The sequence below is a fragment of the Budorcas taxicolor genome, chromosome 13 (assembly GCF_023091745.1).
Source record: "Budorcas taxicolor isolate Tak-1 chromosome 13, Takin1.1, whole genome shotgun sequence".
Classification (NCBI taxonomy): Eukaryota; Metazoa; Chordata; class Mammalia; order Artiodactyla; family Bovidae; genus Budorcas; species Budorcas taxicolor.
The window spans coordinates 17767714-17789239 of NC_068922.1; the positions used below are offsets into that span (position 1 = coordinate 17767714).

General features: G+C 46.7%; 1 protein-coding gene across 2 annotated transcripts in view; it reads right to left on the reverse strand.

Annotated features, from left to right (window-relative positions):
* Positions 1-5449: 5449 nt before the first annotated feature.
* CCNY (cyclin Y) overlaps positions 5450-21526 on the reverse strand; it is a 107428-nt gene continuing 91351 nt past the window's right edge. For both annotated transcript variants that reach the window (XM_052650734.1, XM_052650735.1), the window contains exons 5-10: positions 17035-17070; positions 15369-15426; positions 15158-15277; positions 10407-10573; positions 6808-6970; positions 5450-6181 (exon numbers count right to left, since the gene is read on the reverse strand). In XM_052650734.1, the coding sequence (XP_052506694.1) occupies positions 6065-6181; positions 6808-6970; positions 10407-10573; positions 15158-15277; positions 15369-15426; positions 17035-17070 (661 nt within the window). In that variant the 3' untranslated portion in view covers positions 5450-6064. The remainder of the gene's footprint in view (positions 6182-6807; positions 6971-10406; positions 10574-15157; positions 15278-15368; positions 15427-17034; positions 17071-21526) is intronic.

Consider the following 21526-nt stretch of genomic DNA (forward strand, 5'->3'; position numbering starts at 1 on the left):
ATTCTGAACCAGATGAGGGAAAGGGGAGGAAAAAATGAAGGAACCCAAATGTAAACAGATTAAAGAAGTTATTGAAGAGACAGCCACTGAGTTACTGACTTGGTGATGTGACGTTTGAGGGAGAAGGGAGCAGAGATTTCAAATAATTCCCAAGAAGGAAGTTTCTCCTCGGGAAAGGAGGAGAAAGCTCTCCAGTACTTTCTGCAGTGTTATACTTATGAAAGCAGAGGCTTTCTAGAAGTGTTAACAATGTGAAATGGGTCCTGAAATTCACATCTAGGTGAAGGGGGCCTGAGAGGCATTCAGGCAGAGAAAGCATTATTAACAACAACAACAACAAAAAACTTGTTTAAGGACCCACATGTAACTTAAAATAGCAAGAATACTTAGTGTGATAGATCACAATATACTAGTGACGATGTAGCTAGGAGTTACGTCAAGGATGGTCTTGAATGTGCTCCTCATGGAGGCCGGCAAGGTGCCTCCCTCCCTCTCCCTAAACGACTCCCCCTGGGGCTCTTCCACGGAGACCCCCACTCAGAAGGTGCCTCACCCCACTACTCAGGCCACCCGACTGTCTTCATGACCCTGATCACAGTCTGAAATGTGCTGCTGACACAGTGACCTACTGATTGTCTGCCCTACTGCCCCACGGACCTTGCCTGTCTTGGCCCTGGTGTCAGTAGACCCACAGATAGCATCCCCCACAGTTCCTGCTCCCTAAGTATTTGCTGAATGAAGTAATTGTGTGAGCCTTCATTCAAGTCTACTCCTCACAAACGAACACCTGTGTTCTAGAGAATATTCTGGAATAGAAATTTTGTTTCCAGTTCTTGCTGTGTTAGAGGCTGGCACTCTTTGCAGGATGCGGCCAAGAACCACAGAAGGGAGCAAATAGACACGTGGGATCCTAGAACGCTTCATGATAGACTTTCCCAAATTGTTTTCCTAACACTGCAGGGGTGAGTAGATCTCTCGTTCTGAGCCCAGAGGCTGCTCCTGGAAATCTCAGAATAAGTGGGTCATAAGATAATGGAGTTTTAGAAATGAAAGGCTCTTAGGGTGATCCAGGGTCTGACCCATTTCTCTGCTCTAAAGATGAAGCACCTGGAAGCTGGAAAAGTTCTAAGACTTGCTGGTGAGACCAAATGCCCAGTGTACCCTGGTAATTCCTTGTACGTGGGCGTCCTGACCCTGCGGAGTCTACTGTTTTACCCTACACTGTCCTGCAAATACAGCACTTCTCTTTGCAACGCCCCCCCGCCCCCAATGCAAGTTCTTTGCAGTAGACCCAAGAGCTGGTGAGCAGAGGCAGATCTGAGAAGCCTGCAAGTGGCCGAGTCTCACGGAGTGCCACAGAAGAGGGGAGAGAATTTCTTCTCCTCCACGGTGGCCCCCAGAGCTTTGGGTCCGCAGGTCCGAGGATAAGCATTACATGGGGGTTAACCCAAGAGGCAGCACCCTTCTCAAGACAACCACTGGGGAGGATTCCTATACCCAGCTTCTCTGTCGCAAGATTTTCATTGTCCATCAACGTGGAAAAGAACCACAAGGTCCAGTAAAACCCAATTGGACAAGCTGAGGATTCAGGTGCATTAGGGCAAACCTGGGGAGGATGGACAGCAGCTGAATTCTAGATACCCACATCCTCCTCTTAGAACAGCTGTATCTGCTGATGCCCACCGTTCTTCCACCCTGGCCCTGAAAGGGACAACCGATTTCCCTGGGGAAACTCACAGATGAGCTTGGACTTGTCTTTCAGTGTGTCCAGCCTTCCTACATACACGCAGAGCAGCATCCAACAATCGTAATGTAAGAATGGCTGAGCAGTGTGGGCTTAGAAAGAGTAAGACAGGTGGAGAAAACACGAGCAAGTCGGTCTCTTGCCAGTGAAGTTTGCTGAGTGATCCAGAGAGGTGATGGAACTTGTCCAAGGTCACACAGCAAGTTAACTCTGGGCTGAGACTGAAACCCAAAGTTCTATTACAATATAAATGAATAACGTTAATATAAACGTTATGCGTAAGTTCTAGTTACATTTAATATTTTTGCCCATAATGGCAGTTGTTTTGGAATGCCATTCTTTTTTTTATCCTGCATTCTATTTAAACAAAGCTCTTTAAGGAAATAAAGCTCTCTACCCAGACTGAGTCCCTAAAGGACACAGGCTCCTTCCTCCACAATTCTTGCTGCAAAGACCTACGATGGGCATTGTGGGCACCAGGACCCCCCAGTTTGACCCACAGCCCAGACTCACAGCGATATAGACAAAGGCCTCCCATGACCCTTTCAAATCAGAGATGAACATTTCTAATGGAAAATGACACAACTGACCTTGAGCAGCTCCAGACATGCAAACTTAGTGAGAAAACCTACCAGGAAGTGGAAGGAAGCCGCTACCCCACTCCAGTCCGAGTCCAGCAGCTTGGTGGCTGCAAGCCCCTGCTCACCTCCCTGCTGTGGACGGGGCCGCTGGCCCCTGCAGGACGATTTGTTTCCAGTGCAGTGGGGCTAGGAAGGCTTGGCAGTCAGGACGCTCCAGTCATGAACCAAACACAGTTCTGTGCACGGCCTTCCTTGTAATTCGCAGAGCTTAAGATGAGTCCCAAATTAATCCTTCAGTACCCTGTTCCCATTTTCCTTGAGGGTATGTTCCCTACTTCCTTCCTCCCACAAGGGCAGGGAAGAGCTCCTGTGGTTGGCTCCTGTGGTTCAGAAGACGACCCATGTTGCCACAGTCCAGCCATTGGGAGTCTTGAGATGCTAATTCTAGTAAAGTCAAAGCGGATGAAGAAGATCCAGTCCTTCTGAGGATCACTTAACACCTACAGAACCCATAATATTCTCCACTGCTTTTCATCATGTAGAAAATAACTGGTTCACTCAGCATCCTCAAAACCAGTTCAATTCTATCTCAATGTCATATTCAAAAAATGCAGCAGGAAGGCAAGCACTGTTTGGTCTCTGTGTTTATTTAACACTTAACAAGTACCTACAATGAACCAGGAATTGTCTCTTATTGTTTAAAAATGTCAAAGCTGTAAAATATGGCCCCAGGTGAGAGGTTACCAAAGTAGCCTGGAAGGATCAAAATCACTCACGCTGCAAATTCTGCTCTGCAGCTAGGCCAAGCATCAAAACCCCTAGACCCAAAGGAAAGCCCAGGACGGAGATGGTCTTGCCAAAGACCAAGAGTAGGAGCTTGGGGGTGGCACAGGTGGGCCACCAGGAGAGGGGCCAGGTGATGGCCCCAGCGGGTGCATGTAAGGCACAGCGATGTCTGGAATCTTGGCAGGACCTCCCATCTTGCCCTCCAGTAGGTTTTAAATCCCTGACTTTTTTTGCCTTCTCCCAGTTTAAAAGAAAAAAGGTAAAACAAAAAGGGAAAATTCATTGGCATACTTATTCTCCCAAATGACTTTGTTTAAGTCAAATCTAAACTTAAAGGCAATAAATTGTGTGGCTTTCTTCACCCTTCATTAATGATGAAAACTGCCCGTTCAAAAACTACACTAAGACAATGTATTCCTAAATAGCAATCCGGCTTTAATTGTAGGGCATGAACCACCTTGCAAACAAATTACATCACGATGATTTATCAATAGGTACTGTACTGGATGTTGTCGGGCTTTTTTTTTTTTTGCAAACTTAGAACAAACCAGAGAACGTAATGTTTAAGTCTTCATCATGTAGAAAAATAAACTCAACCTAAATTACCTTCATGTCAAGGGATCCATTCTGCAAAAGTAAAATTGAAATCTACACTTACAGCAGAGTTTTAAAAATCCTTAGTGCAAGAAACATAACCAATTAATACAGATCAATGCTCAGGAATATGGAAAATTTTCCTATACAGAGGTAGAATCCAGTGCACAAGGCTAAAACAATATTCAATAGTCTAAACAAGACTGAGTCAGGTTTTACGGAATCCACTTTAAACTTTTAGTTAGCAGACTGTATGTACATACATACAATAAATAGACTATACAATTTTTTAAAGTAGTTTAATAAACTCCACAAAATAATAGCAGATGCATTGAAATATTTACATAATTCAATTTTCAAATCTCTCATTCAAATAAAAGGGATAAAAATAAGATGTCTGCTTGAAAGGCAGCAAAACCTCTTTCCTGAAATGGATCGGTAAAGTAAGATACATGGGAGGAACTAATTTATTTGAGAGGTATTCATAGTCAGCTAAGAAAATATGTCCCTTTTTAAGCTATATAGTTTAGGGAATATAAAATGGTATTTTCTACATTTTTGGGGGGGTCTCTATTTCATGTTCTAAATCCAAATCTTACTTGAAGAGAGCAGCTGATTTTGGAACCCATATGGAATATATTGATACAGTTACAATGGAAATATAATTAACCTTTCATATTCCGCTTGTTTGCTTTTGAAAGTTTAAGCCAGAAAGAATCTGACAGTATTTCTGGCCCACACAGCTGGGTTTACACATGCTACAAACTTCAGGGCCGTCTGATGAGCACTGGGCTTCATGTTCTTGGGCTGCTTGGCTGTTTCTGAGTCCCTCCCACTAACAAAGCATGTCTCCTCAGGGGCAGGCATGTCTGGGGACCAGGTGTATGAGTTCAGGGCACAAGACAAATAACAAAAGATTCCAGAGTTTTCCAAGCTCACACAGGAGGGTGGTAAAACACAGATTTATCTACTGCCATTTGCCTCAAAGACCTGATGAAGGAAAAACTTAGAAACCTCTGTCATTGTGACCCGAGAAAATGTGCAACCCCCAAAGCACTGTATACTTCACTAACCCAGATTCTTAGACTTAACTGTGAGGTTCTGTCATTAACCCTTTAATTTTCCTTGCTATAAAAGCTTTCCATCTAGCCCATAAGGAAATGAAGAACAGTCAGAAATGAAAAAGGACGGTCATAATTAATGACATGTAAACCTTCACAGTTTTAGTTTCATATAACTTCACTAAGCACCCACAATGAAAATGCAAGTTGAGTTTTTTATTCAATCATTCTGTGAAAAATACCTCAGTAAATAGGAACATTTTGCCCTTCAGTGATCTTCCATGTGAATACCCACCCCCACCCCCTTTTTTTTTTAATTTTAGATTTTTAAAAAATTTTTATACAAATAGACTAACTTTGATTTGAAGTAAACATATAAAAGTCGAGAGGAATATTGCTTGCACAATGGACGTGGAAGTAGAGGAGTGGGGTGGGCAGGGCGAGGAAGGGGCTGCCCCTTGGGGCAGGCAGAGAGACAGACCACCGCAGGATCAGAAGGCACAAGCACCCATGTGATCTAGAATGTTCGTGGGGGAGGAGGTGGGGGAAGGGAGTCGTCTGGTTCAGCACTACAGTCAAGCTGATCCGCCACTGTGGAGAAAACCGGCTAGGATAAAGGTGCGCAGACACGGGACAAGTGCCCCCCTGGAGAGCAAGAAAGCTCAGAAGACAGCTCGCAGGAGTGGTGCAGAGAAACAGCCAGTGCTATTTATTTGGATGTCTGTGCCATGGTGGGTACAAACTATATTCTCTGCTCTGTGGGACCAAAACCAAAACAGAATAAAACAAACAAAAATCCCCCCCAGATCCCCGAGAAGCAGCAAGAAGGAATGCAAGAAGTCTTAACGGGACATACTGATCCGGGTGGGGTGGTGAACGCGGCGCGCGCCTTTAATGCGCATCCAACTTTGTCACCTAGGCCGGGCTCTCCTATCAGGGTGGTTCGGCTACTGACCGACGGGGACATAGGGAGCAGGCCAAGCCGCTCTCCCTGCCTCTATGTGACTTCCCGTCCCTTCCCTGCCTCCTCCAGGGTTAGAGTCTTTTTCCTCCACGAAGGAAGCGCTGACCCGGGGCTGGGAAGGCGTGGACGGGATCCCATGGCACCGACTCCGTGTCCTCGGAGCCCTGCTGCGCGTGCGCGCAGCCTGGAGGCGCTCATCAAGGCAGCCTGGCAGAGCTATGAATTAAAAAGAAAAGGAGAGGGGAAACAAAAACAAAACCACCCCACGTCTGTCTTTTCTCGAACTAAAGGAGAAACTGAGGGATGGCACGGCCTCCGGCAGGGACGCCCACAGTTAGGAGATGATGGCCGGGGACCACCGGGGCAGAGTCAGATTGTCAGCACTTGCTGACCGCTTCCTCGTGGGTCTTCTCAGGTCCTTGTACTTGTCCTCGCAGAGGCGGGAGATGGCCTGAGGGGCAGGAGAGAGACACTCACATCAGCCCCGGGGCCGGCTCCCTGGCCACACTCTCCATCCTCGCAGTGGGCCAGCACCATCCCCGACACTGAAGACACTCAGGATGAAGGTGCTGAGGGCCCCGCACCTCCACTGGAAGACGGCTCTGACATGTGAGCCTTCTTCCCACACCTGCAGCCGCCAAAGTCAGATGGAAAGAGCCCAGTGCAAGTGCAAAGCCGAGCTATACGTAAGACACAAGTGTCACACAGCTTCACAGTGACGGCCCTACACCCAGGTCAAGACCAACAACAAGGCTGTGGAGAAAATGCTTCAAAAAATGAAACAAGTGGGTTCAGACCTTTCTGGATTGCCAATCATAGGGTCATCTGGTATATTTTCCCTTATAAAAGTGAATGCTTCTTTAAAACCGGTTTTAAAAAACTTATTTGATTTAAAAAACAGAATCAATGCACATTAAATAAAAACCAGTACTGAGAAGGTTATTAAAAGTATGAGGTTGTACCAATGCAATTCAGGTCATCTGGTCCTTATTTTTCGATGACTGGCAATGGCAGGAACTAGCCTGAGCACAGAGCTCTGCCGCAGGAATGTACCCTCAGGACGCTGGCGCCTCTTACCTCCAGCTTGTGGGCCCTCTCCCTGCTCAGGGGCTCCAAGGGGAAGCTCAGGTTGTTGGCTTCCGCCAGAGAACGAAGATCAAAATAATACTTGGCATAAACACTGGAAGGAACGTTGATGTTGAACTGGAGCAATTCAAGGAACTGTCGCTCTAGCTCGTTCCTGCAGAGGAAGACAGAAATGCGCAGCTCGGCCGCCGTCCCCACCGCGGACGGCCCAAGCAGGCTGCGGACATGGAGGCCACAAGACCGCGCCCTCCAGGGAGAAGCGCCATCTCACCAGCGGCCCGCTTGGACGCAGAGTTGCCATCTCACCACCAAACTGGCGATAAAAGCCAAGCCCATCTGGTCCAGTGCCCGGAAGGATGAGGCCTGATTAACTGGGATGATCAGTACCAGGAAGTGCTTCAGGGTGACCCCAACACTGAGACCAAGCACATGTGTGTGTGCACACACATACGCATGCAGCAGACTCTGGCCTCACCTCACCACATGAACCATCAGTTCAAACAGGGGGCAGAAGACACAGTTGGGAGCTGTCAAACAGAGTCCAGTGAGATTGGACAGCTGCCGAGAGGACAGGCCTCCAAGACCTAGAGGATCGCCTTGCTGGGAGGGAAGGGTGGGGAAGCGATGAGCAGCTTCCTCAGGACCATGGGAGTGGAGGGAGGAGACCACCAGTCTCAGCATGCACCCACCCAGCCACCCTAACCCTAAGCCTAACCCATCACCTGCAGGGTCTGTGAGGACCCACAGCTGGGCCACCCATCTGATTTGACAGGTCTGGGTGGGCCCAAGAACATGCATCTCTAGTACGCTCCTGCTGCTGAGCCTTCCTTCCTGCTGAAAACTTGGATAACAGCGCCTGATTCATAAAGGAGCCAACCCCCTTCTAGCTGGATGAAGCCAGAACACATTGTAAAACATCCCCCATCAGCAGGCCCACCTCTTAGCAGTCAGTGCTGGGGGAGAAGCATCCTCAGGGAGAGGTCTGTCTGTTAGCACTGGTCCTGGGCCAGACTCTCAGCTCTAGGCCACCCTCCGGGCAGGCACCCTGGACTCACTTCTGTCGTTTATCACAGTCTCCCCTCCTCCTCTCCTCCGAGCCATAATCCGTGACATCTGACTGCAGCCTGGCCCCAGCACAGCACCTGACACACAGCTGGTGCTCAATAATTACTGTTATTAATTATTGAGTGGAGTAGACCAAGATTAGCCTGAGTGGAGGGATCAGGGAAAGCTTCCTTGAAGTGACAGCTGAGCTAAGTCTGGGAGGCGGTAGTGGCTGGTTCCCTGACAGCAGCTCTCAGGCAAAAGATAACTAAGAAACCTCAGCAAGTTGTTATCGAAGGCCTGAGCGCTTCGGAGGGAAAGATCAAGACATTGAATTCAGTTCATCTAGTCAGAAGGGCTGCTTCCACGCAGCTTTGAGAAAGGAATTAAGCCCCAAATGTATATGTGATGTCAAAATCTACTCTTCTAATCACTTTTATTTATGCCTGCTCTAAGTCAGACTCAGGAGATCATCCTGTGAAATACAAGAATCCAGGTAACCGCTTAACAAGACTTGGGAGCTGCCTGTGGACACACTGCCACCTAGTGGCCACGTGGTGACACTGCAGCTCCCATTCTCCAATGCCAGGAAGAAATACCAGTAAGAGAGCCAGCGAAGCTATTCCCACCCCAGACGGTTATCTAGACACCACTGCCTTTTGTTGAGGGTATAACCAGGATTGAAGTCGAGAGGAATCTGGTTTCAAACAAGGTGACAGTTTCCCCAGGTAAAAACAGCCTTTCTGAATATTTATTTTTTTAATGTTTCTGTTTAAGTTTTGGGGGAAATAAAGATTTTAGAGTGGCTGTGTTTTCAAACTAGGGTAATATTTAGAAAATAAAAATAATTCCCCAAATTTGAATTTCCAAACGGTAGCAGTACCTCCTCCAGGGACATCTGACAGCTTGTTATATGATAAATCATCAGAAAACTAAGTGATGCAGAGGGAATGGCTTGATGGATTTGCTTCTCTCAAGGGTGTGTGTGTGGGTGGGTGTGTGGGTGTGTGTATGTATGTGTGTGTGCATTTAGTTGCTCAGTCATGTCTGACTCTTTGCATCCCCATGAACTTTAGCCCGCCTGGCTCCTTGTCTATGGGATTCTCCAGGTAAGAATACTAGAGTGGGTTGCCATTTCCTTCTCCAGGAAATCTTGCCCAGGACATCGAACCTGAGTCTCTTTCGTCTCCTGCACTGGCAGGTGGATTCTTTACCATTAGCACCACCTGGGAAGCCTAATTACCAGTAAATAGTTCTGATGTAAAATTTTATAATAAGTAAATTCAACCCAATAAATCAAAACATTTCAGAAGTATTTGTTACATTAGGTCATTACTGTAAAGAAACCCAGTTGAATTGATGCCACTTAGCAACTTGTGAATGGGGCTCTACAATGGAAGAAAGAGTTGTTTCATCACCTCATGGCCTATTGACTTTTCTAGAAAAATGAGCCCACTTTTAAACACCAGCTACTAAGCGGCAATCCCACTCCTGGGCACAGACTCCAAAGAGTAGGGCCTCAGGGAGGAATCTGCACAGTGATGCTCACGTTTACAGCAGAGTTACTCACAGCAGCCAAAAGGTGGAAGGGACCAACTTATGGTCTGTATGACAATTCTCTTAATAACTGTTTTCAGCCTGAAATAAAATCAAGACTTAAAAAAAAAATTTAATTTTCTTATTCTTGCTATCAAAAACTTCGTATTTTTCTTACTTTTTAAGGATAAAGAATAATAGGTGCAGGAAAGAGTCTTTACTGGTCTGTAGTAAGAAAAGGCTCTGTGGCAAAAGATGCATGAACATAAACAAGTGTCCCCAGGGCAGACAAAAGCGAGGGGATGCCCAGCCAGCCAGCAACCGGAAGGGGCAGGTAGGGTCCAGGGACACAGATGGGGGCTGGGACACAGTGGAACCTCTAGTAAGAGGAGGTTGTCCGGCTTGAGGAAGCTGGACAAAAAGATGGGAAAAACGTCAGTAAGAATTGGGTCAGCAGTGCAGAAGTTCATCCTGATTGTTCCCAAAGCAGCTCCTTTTGTCCTGACCCCACTTCCTAAACACCCAGCCCCAGGGACCCCAGGCCCCGGGCTGCAGGTGAACCCAGAACAGTGCCCTGAGAGAGGAGCGGCCTGACCGGGAAACACAGGAGGACCCTGAGGGACAGAAAGTGCATGTGAACCCAAGTGAACCTGCAACATGACACAGAAGCAGTGACAATCTCCTCTCTGGAACTGAGCAGCGGCAGGGAGCACTTTAGCCCGTCTGCTGCCTGTCGTCAGTCTGCAGTGAGTAGTGGGGATGAACCCCACCGCAGATGGGGAGCAGAAAGGTAAAGGAAGGTTCCCTGGAACATGGTTTCAGAGTCTAGATTCACAAGCCAGAAAGTGTTACCAGTACCCGTCTGGGACCCAAAGGACAAGACGCACAGGTTTTTGTAAATCCTATCCGCAACCGTGTCCTTGCTCGGCCAGCTCACAACAGACGCACAGCCACAGTCACTCACTCCACCCCGAGCTCGTCCACGCGGGGATGCCCCCGCCCACACTCACATATCCTCCACCGTGATGTCCTTCAGGATCTGGCAGTAGTCCACGTTCCACACCGCCTGGTCGTCCCACACCTTGGAGGCCAGCAGGATGGCCCCCAGAACAATCCGCTTCCAGTTGGCTGGACAGATGTCAATCTCTGCGTATGTGAGAAGCCGTTCGAGGTACACCTGGAAGACACGAGCACACCAGCGCCCTTCATCCCTAAGCCACAGGCAGAGGGAGAGTCAGGGGCTCCCTCCCAAGCTGCAGCAGCCCCAATGGCCTCAGCAGCCCGTCTGTGCAGCCTGCGGTCTGTGAACCAGGGCCCAGGTGGGGAAGCCCCAGGGAGGCTGACCGGGGCCAGCACCTGTCTGCCTCTGCCACCCAAACAGGAGCTCTCTGCCTCAAGATGGGGGCTGGCACTCAACTGTCTGCTAAGTCAGTAAACAGACGAGTGATGATGGTTCTTTTGCTTAAAAGGTTTTCGTTCTGCTTCCATTGCTTTACTAAAGAAAAGTCAATTCTTTCCATCTTAAGAAGCAGGATTTTTATGGCTGATCTCAGATACCAGGTCCTCCTCAGACTGGATGAGGGGCACAGTATGAAAGACAAAACAAAAATCATGAGAAAGAAATTACTAATGTAATCACAAGGACAAAACAGCCATACCCAGTGAGCTGCCAAGAGGCCCTAAGTTTCCTGAGAGGTGATGAAACAGGAGGCCATCAGGTCCACCTGCCCCATCCTGGACTGGTGACCCAGCCCCGCCACCGTGGCTGCGTCTCTCCCCGGGCTGGGCAGCTGCCCTCCTCCACTGTCTCCCCCGAGGAAGCCAAGTCCCCTGAGGACCACGCCCGGGCCTCACTCCCACTGTGTGCCCAGCATCCAGCCCGGGGCTGGGTCAGGGAGCGGCCCCCGCGTGCTGGCCTCAGGGACACAGGACCCTGCAGGAAGGATGCTCTGGGTGTGGAATGTGGCTACAAGAGAGCAGGTCTAGGGAGGCCTGAGTGGATGAGATTACCATAGCAATGGCATTCAGGAAGAGCCGCAGTCGGGAAACTCAGGCCTTGGATTGAGAGACAGGTGCAGGGGAATAGGGGGTCAGAGGAGACCACTCAGGGAAGAGCCCACTCTGCGGTGTTCAGCACAGAACATCTGAAAGGCCTTCAGAGAGGCCTCTGAGGTCACGACACGTGCCCGCCAACCATACTCTATGGACCTTCAGGGGCACTTCCAAACGTCTCTCAGGGACAGAACAGCACCGGGCTGTGACAACCTCTGGTGAAAAAGAGTAGGTCACTCAGCAGACTTCAATCATCTTTTCCGTTGTTTAGATTTTAGTTTTAATGGCATTTATTACATTCAAGGAGCAGGAAGAGTAAGCTAATGTTTTAGATCATTATTTCTGTGTGAAAACTGAAATTCTTCAGCGAGAGATCCAGGCCAGGCTGAGTGGAATTTTAACTGGACACCAACCTCAGGAGCCCAGACTATGTATGTTACAAAGTTTGATGACCAACTCTTCTCATTCCACTAAGAAAAGAATTTTTTAAATGTGCCACAAAACTGTACTAAGAGTAGAAAACAGGCTGGATCTAACTCCAGATTTTTTGAAGCAATCATTATGGACACTCTTCAACCAGATCCCTAAGATGCTGCTGCTGCTGCTGCTAAGTCGCTTCAGTTGTGTCCGACTCTGTGCGACCCCATAGACGGCAGCCCACCAGGCTCTGCCGTCCCTGGGATTGTCCAGGCAAGAACACTGGAGTGGGTTGTCATTTCCTTCTCCAATGCATGAAAGTGAAAAGTGAAAGTGAAGTCGCTCAGTCACGTCCGACTCTTTGCGACCCCATGGACTGCAGCCTAGCAGGCTCCTCCGTCCATGGGATTTTCCAGGCAAGAGTACTGGAGTGGGTTGCCATTGCCTTCTCCCCCTTAGACACTATTCCTTTTTATAAATGAGCTATGTAAACCTCTCCAAGCTCCCCAATGAAATAGCTTCTCACTGACTCAGCACAAAAAGAAGGTTATTCAATTTTGTTCTTACTTAACCACAGTAGATAGATATTAATAGGTACACTGCTGCTGCTGCTGCTAAGTCACTTCAGTCATGTCCGACTCTGTGTGACTCCATGGACAGCAGCCCACGAGGCTCCGCCATCCCTGGGATTCTCCAGGCAAGAACACTGGAGCGGGTTGCCATTTCCTTCTCCAGTTAACAGGTACACTAGGTAACATTTAAGATAATGTTTGGAAAAAACCAGGCATCTACCACATCTGATATTCCACTAAGATGAACTAGAGAAATTAGATATGATAACATACTCCGTTACCGAGGGGAAGCAGATGTTATGTTTGGGGAGAAGGAATTCATAATAAGCACCACATAATAGCATGTAATTTGGCAGAACTTGCCAAGAAAGCTATATTCAAGGGTCAGCTGTAATTTCTTTAGTAAACTCCCACTTGGGTATTTTAATTTTCTGCCAAGTAAAATAATATACGATTGATTTTTTTCTGAACACCATTCCCTACACCATTGCTAATAGGACACTGCTGCTCAATTAAATTTTCAGATTTAATTTCCTAAGAAGGACCATCCTGAGAGTCTCTAGAAAATACAGGTTAGTGAGTGCTTACAGAGCGTTCAGGTGACTGTACAAAATAAAGCTGTTTGAAGGCATGGCGTGGGGGAGGAGGGGAGAAAGAAAGTGCAAACTCATGGACTCCAGGGTACACAGGACCACACTTCCGGGGATGCTGGGTTTCCCTGTCCATCACAGAGAGCAGCTCCGGGTCCGTTCACTGTAGACTCTTACAACAGCTCAGCTGACTGGGCCTCCCCAGTGCTTCCTATTTGCTAATATTTGAGGTAGCTGGATTCCTCACTGGACTCTATCTGAACAACACTTTTGACCTTGGTAGAAACCACTAATGTGCCCTATAAAGGGGGTTCTCTGGGGTCAGAATGGATAGATTCCACAGGTGGCCTCTTCACCAGAGCGCTGGCCTCTGAGAGGCACTTTGGGGCCAAGTGACAGCCCTCAGGGCTGCCCGGGGGAACCCAGCTGGGCTGGCATGCCTGGTGCTCCCGGACACATGCAGCAGCAAGTGGCTGAAGGCTCTCGAAGGGTCTCCCACAGGCAGGCAGTGGTCTGGTTCCCTGTGCGCAGAGCTAACTGTGGTCTTCCCTGCCTCCTCCGGGCAACAGGCCAGGCCACCAAGGGAAGGCCCAGGAGAAAGGCAGAGAGGGATGCAGCCCGCCAGCTCTAGCCCAGACCTGCTGTGAAGGCTTGTTGCAAACCTGGAGAGACAGGTGGGAACCATCACACGCAGGGCTCGATCGGAACACAGAGCTGGCTGCCTGCGGCATCCAGGCAGACCCTGGAGACTCAGTCTGCAGAGCTGTGCCTGTTGTGAGGGCCCCCGACGCTGCCCACCTGTCAGCTGTAGCCAGAGATGCTCATCTCCTGCTAAGCCACCAGCTGATGTCCCAGGACAAGGGAGGATTTCAGCAGCTCCCACGACTGACAGACACACACCATTCCCACAGCACTCCCAAGACAAACTAAACACCGACGTCTGCTCAGAGACAGGGGAACAAACTCTACATGTTCTCAGCAGAAGTCTGCAGAAACTACCTCTTTCACAGGACACAGCTTCTTCAGGCTGATAAATCCAAACTCGAAGGTGCTACAGGGCAAAGTCAGGTCACCATTTTATTCAGAATGGAAGGCAAAAAAAACCTACCACATAGCATCTTGAAGCAAGAGCTTCAAAATAAATCTTTCTTCAGGGCGTCAAATTAAGTACTCATTATCTGATTTTCTTCCCCTTCTTCCCTCTTTGTCACAATCTCCCTTCATTAAAATGTCAACCCTGCCGCCTGGAGGGGGTTTTTTGAGGACTTGACATCCTTTGGAGGAACAAAGCTGAGGCATAAATATGCTTCTCAGTCATGACCTCAGGGTCTATCAGCACGCCACTTCACCTGAGGAAGATTTGATGGATGTCTGTTCACCTGTCAGGGGGCAAGTTCCAGGAGAGAAGGAATGCACAAACAAACCAGTCCTATGCCGTCGGCTGAGAACACGCGGCTCTCAGTGTGGCGGAGACGCGGATGGTCTTTACACTCATCCTCATACCACAGGGTCTCTTCTCAGGGAACTGCATGGGCCCGCGGGGCAGCCCACGCACTGGCAGAGCCCATTTCTTATCTGAGTGGTGCACAATGGGAAAGGTCAGTGACAGCGGGCTCCGCTGTTAAAGCTGCTTCCCCAATGAGATCGGAGCTAAATCAACCGTCCCTAAGGTTTTAAGAATCTAAGGAAGGTTAAGGTTTTTAACTTAAGTCAATGTGCAGATTATGTCCACACTGTCTCTGAATGTCTCGTGACTGTCTCTGAATGTAAGATGAATGTCTCATCTTACAGACATGTATTTACACAAAAATCGCAGAGGAGAAGGCAGCAATTACAGCAGTCCTTGCAACGTAGGGAACCAACACCACAAACCTGGACATCAATGAGGTGGCCCTGGTCCTTCTCAGCACTGTGGACCCTGCATGGGTCGTTTCAGCTTTCCTGCTTCTGAGTGTGATCTGACAGGGGGCTTTAGGTGGGACTGCGGAACAGACCACATGCCCTCTTTTGGGAGATCCAGTTGCTATTCTGGATAAAAGACAACCCTGAAGTGGCTGGGGTTCCTAAGTCTACAGTGGACATTCCCACCTGCACCCCACTCCATGGCCAGGTCATCCTGGGGGCACTCACCAGGGTGACGATGGCACATTCTGCAGTCAGCTGAGCAGCACTGAACAGTGTCCGAACAAACCGGTAAATCTGCTTCTGCTCTGGGTTGTGTTTGTCATAATCTGGTGGCACTTCAGATTTCTGGGGAGGGAGACATTCTCAATGACTAGTGGCCCACAGGAGCCACAGAGACATGACTGGACCACACCTTGGGAACCAAGGGGAGGGTTACCGAAAGAGGGTGAAGGTTTTCATCGAAAATATCCAAGAGCATCCTTCCATCTGGGTCCCTGGGGAGGAAAGTAACAGAAAAATGGAGTTTCCCTTCTGTAACAGAGTGCCAATCAAAATGAAAACAAAATATATTCTGATTCAACTGTTATTTCAAGAAACACGAATTATCATTTTTTGGGGAACAATAATTAATCACTTTTGAATAGTCCATAAAATAAAGGTTATGAACCCTCATTTAGTAAAGTAAAAATCAAAGACTTTCATTTCTTGAGTTTTCAAATGCAGCAAATCTGAATTTCTTTAACATCTTGTTTCTGAGCAAAGTTTGATGGATCTGTTTAAACCACAACTACGTTGTGGTCAACACAAAAGAAGTCTGAGGGTAAGAATGAACACGCAGTGTGTCCTGGAGATTAGCCTGAAATTCTCACAGCATGCAGCTTACCACTTCACTACTGAGGGGCTTCATGACTGTTTTTTTAAAAGGATTTTATGAATGTATTTATCTTTGGCTGCTCTGGGCCTTCGCTGCCGCGTGGGCTTTTCTCTAGGTGCTGTGCAGGCTTCTCGTTGCAGAGCATGGGCTCTAGGCACACGGCCTTCAGCAGTCATGGCACGTGTGCTCAGTGGTGGTGGCTCCTGGGCTCCCGCGCACAGGCTCAGTAGTTGTGGTGCGAGGGCTTAGCCACTCTGCAGCATGCGAAATCGTCCTGAATCAGGGATCAAACTTGTGTCTCCTGCACTGGCAGGTGGATTCTTTACCACTGAGCCATCAGGGAAGCCCCACAACTCAATTCTGAAAAACAAGAGGGGCATGTAGAAAAGTGTACCTGGCTGTTACCAAGCCGGTACCTGCACAGACCCATTTAAAGGGGTGGCTCTCTCTGTGAACACAGGCAGAAGGGGCGCTGGGCTCTGGGGGGGGCCACACCCCGCTAGTGATGGCTCTGCTTCCACCTGACTTATGTCATTTGAGTGAAAATAAAAAACTTTCTTTGGAAACTGCTGCTTTGCTAACAGCACGTAACGTTCCAACGTCAGTTAGGTTCCCGATTTTCAAAAGCTGCAGATCTGTCTCTGCCATGCACCCCCGTGGCACACACTACAGTTTCTATTCTTTGACTTACTATCTGCAAAAAGACGAAAGAGAGCTCGGCAGAACAGCTAACTTGTTATATGATTTTTCCATGATTCCGTGTTTCAATTCACTTCTAAAATTAACTGAACTATCTCCAGACTCCCATCAGAGAGGATTTCTACCACCTTAAAAGAGTTTATGACTAACTTTACAACAAAACTGTTTCTACTGAATTGAAACTATAAACTTCTTTTTTATATGAAAGCTGTGCACAGAAACTTGTTGAAATATTTTATAAAAGACTGAATGTTTAAGTGAATGACACAGAAAATAAAGTCAAGAGGAGGCTGAATACTGTCAAGAAACTCTGTTCTCTTTTGCTGACTTCATTTGGTTTCCTCTGACTCAGAAGCAGTTCAGTACTTCTCTGGGAGGTGTGGGTAAACTGTGCTACCTTTACAGATTCTATGAAAGTGAGATAAGAATACAAAACTCAAAGGCTGAGGCAACTAGAACACAATAGGAAAAATGTAATTGCTGATAAAGTATGATGTTTTCAGCACAAAATTAAACAAAATCCACATACCTGTTTTTGATGTGGTAATATATTGCGAGAGCTACACTGTAAAATAAAATGCAGGAGTTCAGTGTTTCATAAGCATATTCAAGATGTTATAGTTTCTCTGGCATCAGTCTGATCATTAATGTTTAAAACTTAAGTAAAACGATCCATGTGAACAGCCCCCATTTAATTCAGAATGCTGATTAAGAATATGCACTCTTGGAAGTAAATCAATCAGGTATTTATACCCAGCAGTTATTAAATCTTTTCTAGAAACACCAAAACTTTGTGATATTCAGAAATAAATTTCTCTACCTGAAATTTTAAGCTTTCCTCACTTTATAATATAGTCATTATGTAAAAATTAAGTGATGAAATTAAACTCCTCTAGAGGTCTCCCAATTCAGCACTTGCTATTTTAGACAATCAGTGGTTTCCTTATAACTACCAGAAAAACGTGAATATTACCCACAGTGGTTTAACATTTTTTCTCTTAAAATCAATAAGCTCTTGACAATCTGCCTAACTTATTCATTCATCTGCTGAAATGGTACTTACCTCTTATTTGTAATACCTTATACTTTAATACTTTAAAATTTCATTTTACATTTTAAAAGAATTTAATGAAGATATTCCCATCCCCTGAATTTTCAAGTACTGCTTCTCTGATTATAAAATGAGATATATTCATATTGTAGAAATTTTTGGAAAATAAAGTATCCAGAAAATAATTCCTCTGCCCAAAGATGATTACTACCAGCTTGAGATACAGAGACATCTATTCCTAGTTACCTATAAATTATGTGTGTAAGGAAGCAGGCTGGCATCCCACTTTCATCCTCATTAACATGTTTCTTACCATTAAAACGTTATTCAAAAATACAACTTTAAATGGCCGACTATATTCCATATTCCACCATACTACTGAATAATTTATTAACCATTTCTCTATTCTTGAACATTTAAGTTGTTTATAGTATTTTGCAATTATGATTAACACCATAATATTCCCACAAATAAACATTTTGTGACCTACAACTCTTATTATTATTTCCACAAGAAAACATCCTGTAATTGGAAACAGGAGCTCTAAGGTCATTAATAATCATAAGGCTCTCCCAAACATACCTCCCAAAGTCTTTGCAGAAAAGCTGTACCAGTGTACACCTCCTCACCAGTGTCTGTCTCACTTCACCTTCACCAACGCTCACCTTGAATGTTTTGAAAAAATGTTCTCCAGCTGGATAGGGTACAAAGGGTAACTGCTTTCAACCTGAGTTTCTTTGATCACCTATCAAGTGGGCAGGGTTACTCAGGTTGAACTGTTCAATCTTTTTATTACTTCCTCCTTTGTAACCTGTCTAGATCCTTCCACAATTTTAAAATTTACTGAGGAGGCCAGTTTTTTTTCTTTTTTTTTTTAAGCTTCTAAGAACATAGCTAACTGGCTGCATCAGATTGTGCTCTGGTCTCTGAGCCCAGGAACTGCCACCCAGGGCCCCAACATGGAGCGAGCAGACTGAGCCCCAGACACCTCCCCTCACTTGGCGGTGCCCACCTAGAGCCCGGGCATACACGCTGGACTCCAAGCGGGCCCGACGTTCACCCACGACCTGACACAACAGCTTATTCACTCTGCCAAAAGAGAGCACGTTCTCCCAAACCTCTCTTTCCAGATCTATGAATTCAAGAGATTTTAGACAAGCGTGAAAAGTATTCCCGAGCAAGTGTAATATATTCATTCTCCTAACATCCTGAAAAGCATCTAAGCTGATGGAGGAATTTTAATTGGGGTGAAGGGACTTCAAAAGTTTAAAAAATAATGGTACAGTTTTCCAAGTACCTTCACATACATGCACCTAAAAAAGCCCTGCCATGAGAAATAATAAATGTTACCGATTCTATTTTATAAATGAGAAAATTCATGTAAAGATATCAGATGTCAGGATTTCTGACTTATATAATGGTTTTGTGCCCTTTCATTCTATAATGCCGGCCTCTGGAAAAAAGGGAGAGATACTGTTTTATTCATTTAAAAGTCACGCTGTGATGATTAAATTGAATGTTTCATATGATGGGTTTGGTAAAGTGATTACTTTAATTGCTTTAATTGGTTGAGGAAAAAGTATGGTCCCTGCTTTCCCTGTGAGGGAACATGTCATAGGAAAAACATCACTGGACTAAAGTCAGACCAGCTAGGCTCAAAACCTGGCTCCTTCATGAGTTAGAGTTCATCCACCCCTCAGAGCCCTCACTTCCTCATCTATAACATTTGGACACTTCAACCTGCATCGCAGAGTAGTTATTACAATCAAATGAAGTAAATAAAAGCATGATCTCAAATATAAAGTTCTCAAATGCAAGTTACTATTATTACTGCTGTTGTTGCCCTATGAATAATCACCACCTCTGGAGGTCTTCCAGCCTCTGTGGAGGGAAAGTCTCAGGGCCCCAGGTTACTACTATCTCCCATATCTCCAGAGCCGAAAGCCAGGTTGGACGTTATCATGACTCACACCCCCGTGAAACACAGGGATGCTCGGAAGGCCAATGTCCACTCAAGGTCAAACCCCGAAAGTGAGAAAACCAAGTTGAGGATGCACGTGTGGTCCAGCTCCACCGGCCAGTTCAGCAGGTCACCGTGAAAGAAGCAAGCGACTCTTGGGGGCAAAGCCTGGCCAGCTGGAAACGGAATCAATCCCAGGCTTCACTCCCAATGGCCAACTTGGGAGGCCTGGCCAGTTGGCCACGTCCTCAGAACTGGCGAGGTCTCCCAGGACAGGCTGACCAGAGGGCTAGAGCAACCGCCTTAGTTGCAGAACCGGTGGAAAGGGGAGCCTGGAAGGAAAAGATGTTATTTTCTTGCCCAGGAAAACAAACCCCATTTCTGACAGCTAGCACCACCCTTGCCTCACTTCTGACCTAGAGCTAGGTCAGAGGTGCAGGGTTCTGGAAGGTCTACGAAGCTGCTCTGACCCTGAGGCCAGGGGCCATGGATGGTGTGGGCAGCTGCAAACAGCTCCTCACCACCTGCACCCATCCTCTGAGCACCAGCCCCATGCTTGTACACAACTGGAGGCCTGGGGTGGTTACAGGGGCACCGCGGTGGATGGCAAACTCTGAATTCATGCCACAGATATCAGCATTCAGGGGAAAGATGGGAAAAATCAAGTTCTCAGGGAAGATATCATGCCTGTGAAAAAAAATGAACAGAGTCGTGTGGAAACCTGTCACACGTCTGCTTCTCTTTGACCTTTCAACTCTCCACCCATTCCCTAACCAGAATGTGCAAATATGTTTGCTCTTTGGGCAATCCCCAATTTACAAAAGAGTTTTCTTTAAAAAAAAAAAATATATATATATATATATATATGAATTTTATTTCACAGTACCTTTCAGTTCCTGGATTTCTATTTGGGTCTTTTTGTACCTTTACTCTTTTTTCTGGCTGTACCGATCAGGGATTGAACCCGGGCCACAGCCATGAAAAGCCCAGAATCCTGACCACTAGGCCACCAGGGAACTCCCTAGAAGGTTTTCTTCTAAAATTAGCTTACAAAGCAGTTGTTAGAACCTAGAGCTTTTCTCAAAGGTCAAAAGTGGTTAACATAAGGTGAGTGCAGCCTATGAATGCCCTGCTCTGCCCACAGGAAGCTGAATGACTGATTAGTGAGTTTGTATCAATTTTAACATCTTGGGGGAGGAGGCCACAGGGCCCTTACCAGGTGGCAGGATTTCAGAACAGGAGGGCATTCAGACCTTGCACACCCTGCCCTTCATGACATGCGTTCCCCTTGTGCGGGCAAAGGCCCTGGCTGAAGTCTTCCAGGCCAGCTAACACCTCAAAATGACCATCACCAAGTCATGTGTGACTTACCGGATTTACAGGGAAGGATTCTGATGGTATGTCTACAGTTAGGGTCCACCCTGCCAAGCTCTCAGATCCAAAATGGACATTTTTAAAAACAGGGCGCATTTTAAACCAAATAAGCTATTGCCTGAAGGCATCTCAAATCTAGGTGGTGTCCAGGGAAGCCACAGCGTCCACACTGGACTCTTCCCCTGGACACTAAAGCCTTACCACTGCCGTTGCTTTCCAGCTTCTCTTCCTCTTTTTTTTTTAAACATTTTCTTATTGAAGGATAATTGCTTTACAGAATTTTCCTGCTTTCTGTCAAACCTCAACATTAATCAGCCATATGACCCCACAGACTGTAGCCTACCAGGCTTCTCTGTCCATGGGATTTTCCAGGCAATAGTACTGGAGTGGATTGCCGTTTCCTTCTCCAGGGGATCTTCCCAACCCTGGGCTTGAACCCAGGTCTCCTATATTGTAGACAGACGCTTTACCGTCTGAGCCACAGCTGATAGGTATATACATATCCCCTACCTTTTGAACCTCCCTCCCATCTCCCTTCCCATCCCACCCCTCTAGGTTGATACAGAGCCCCTGTTAGACAGTTTCCTGAGCCATACAGCAAATTCCCATTGGCTATCTATTTTATATATGGTGATA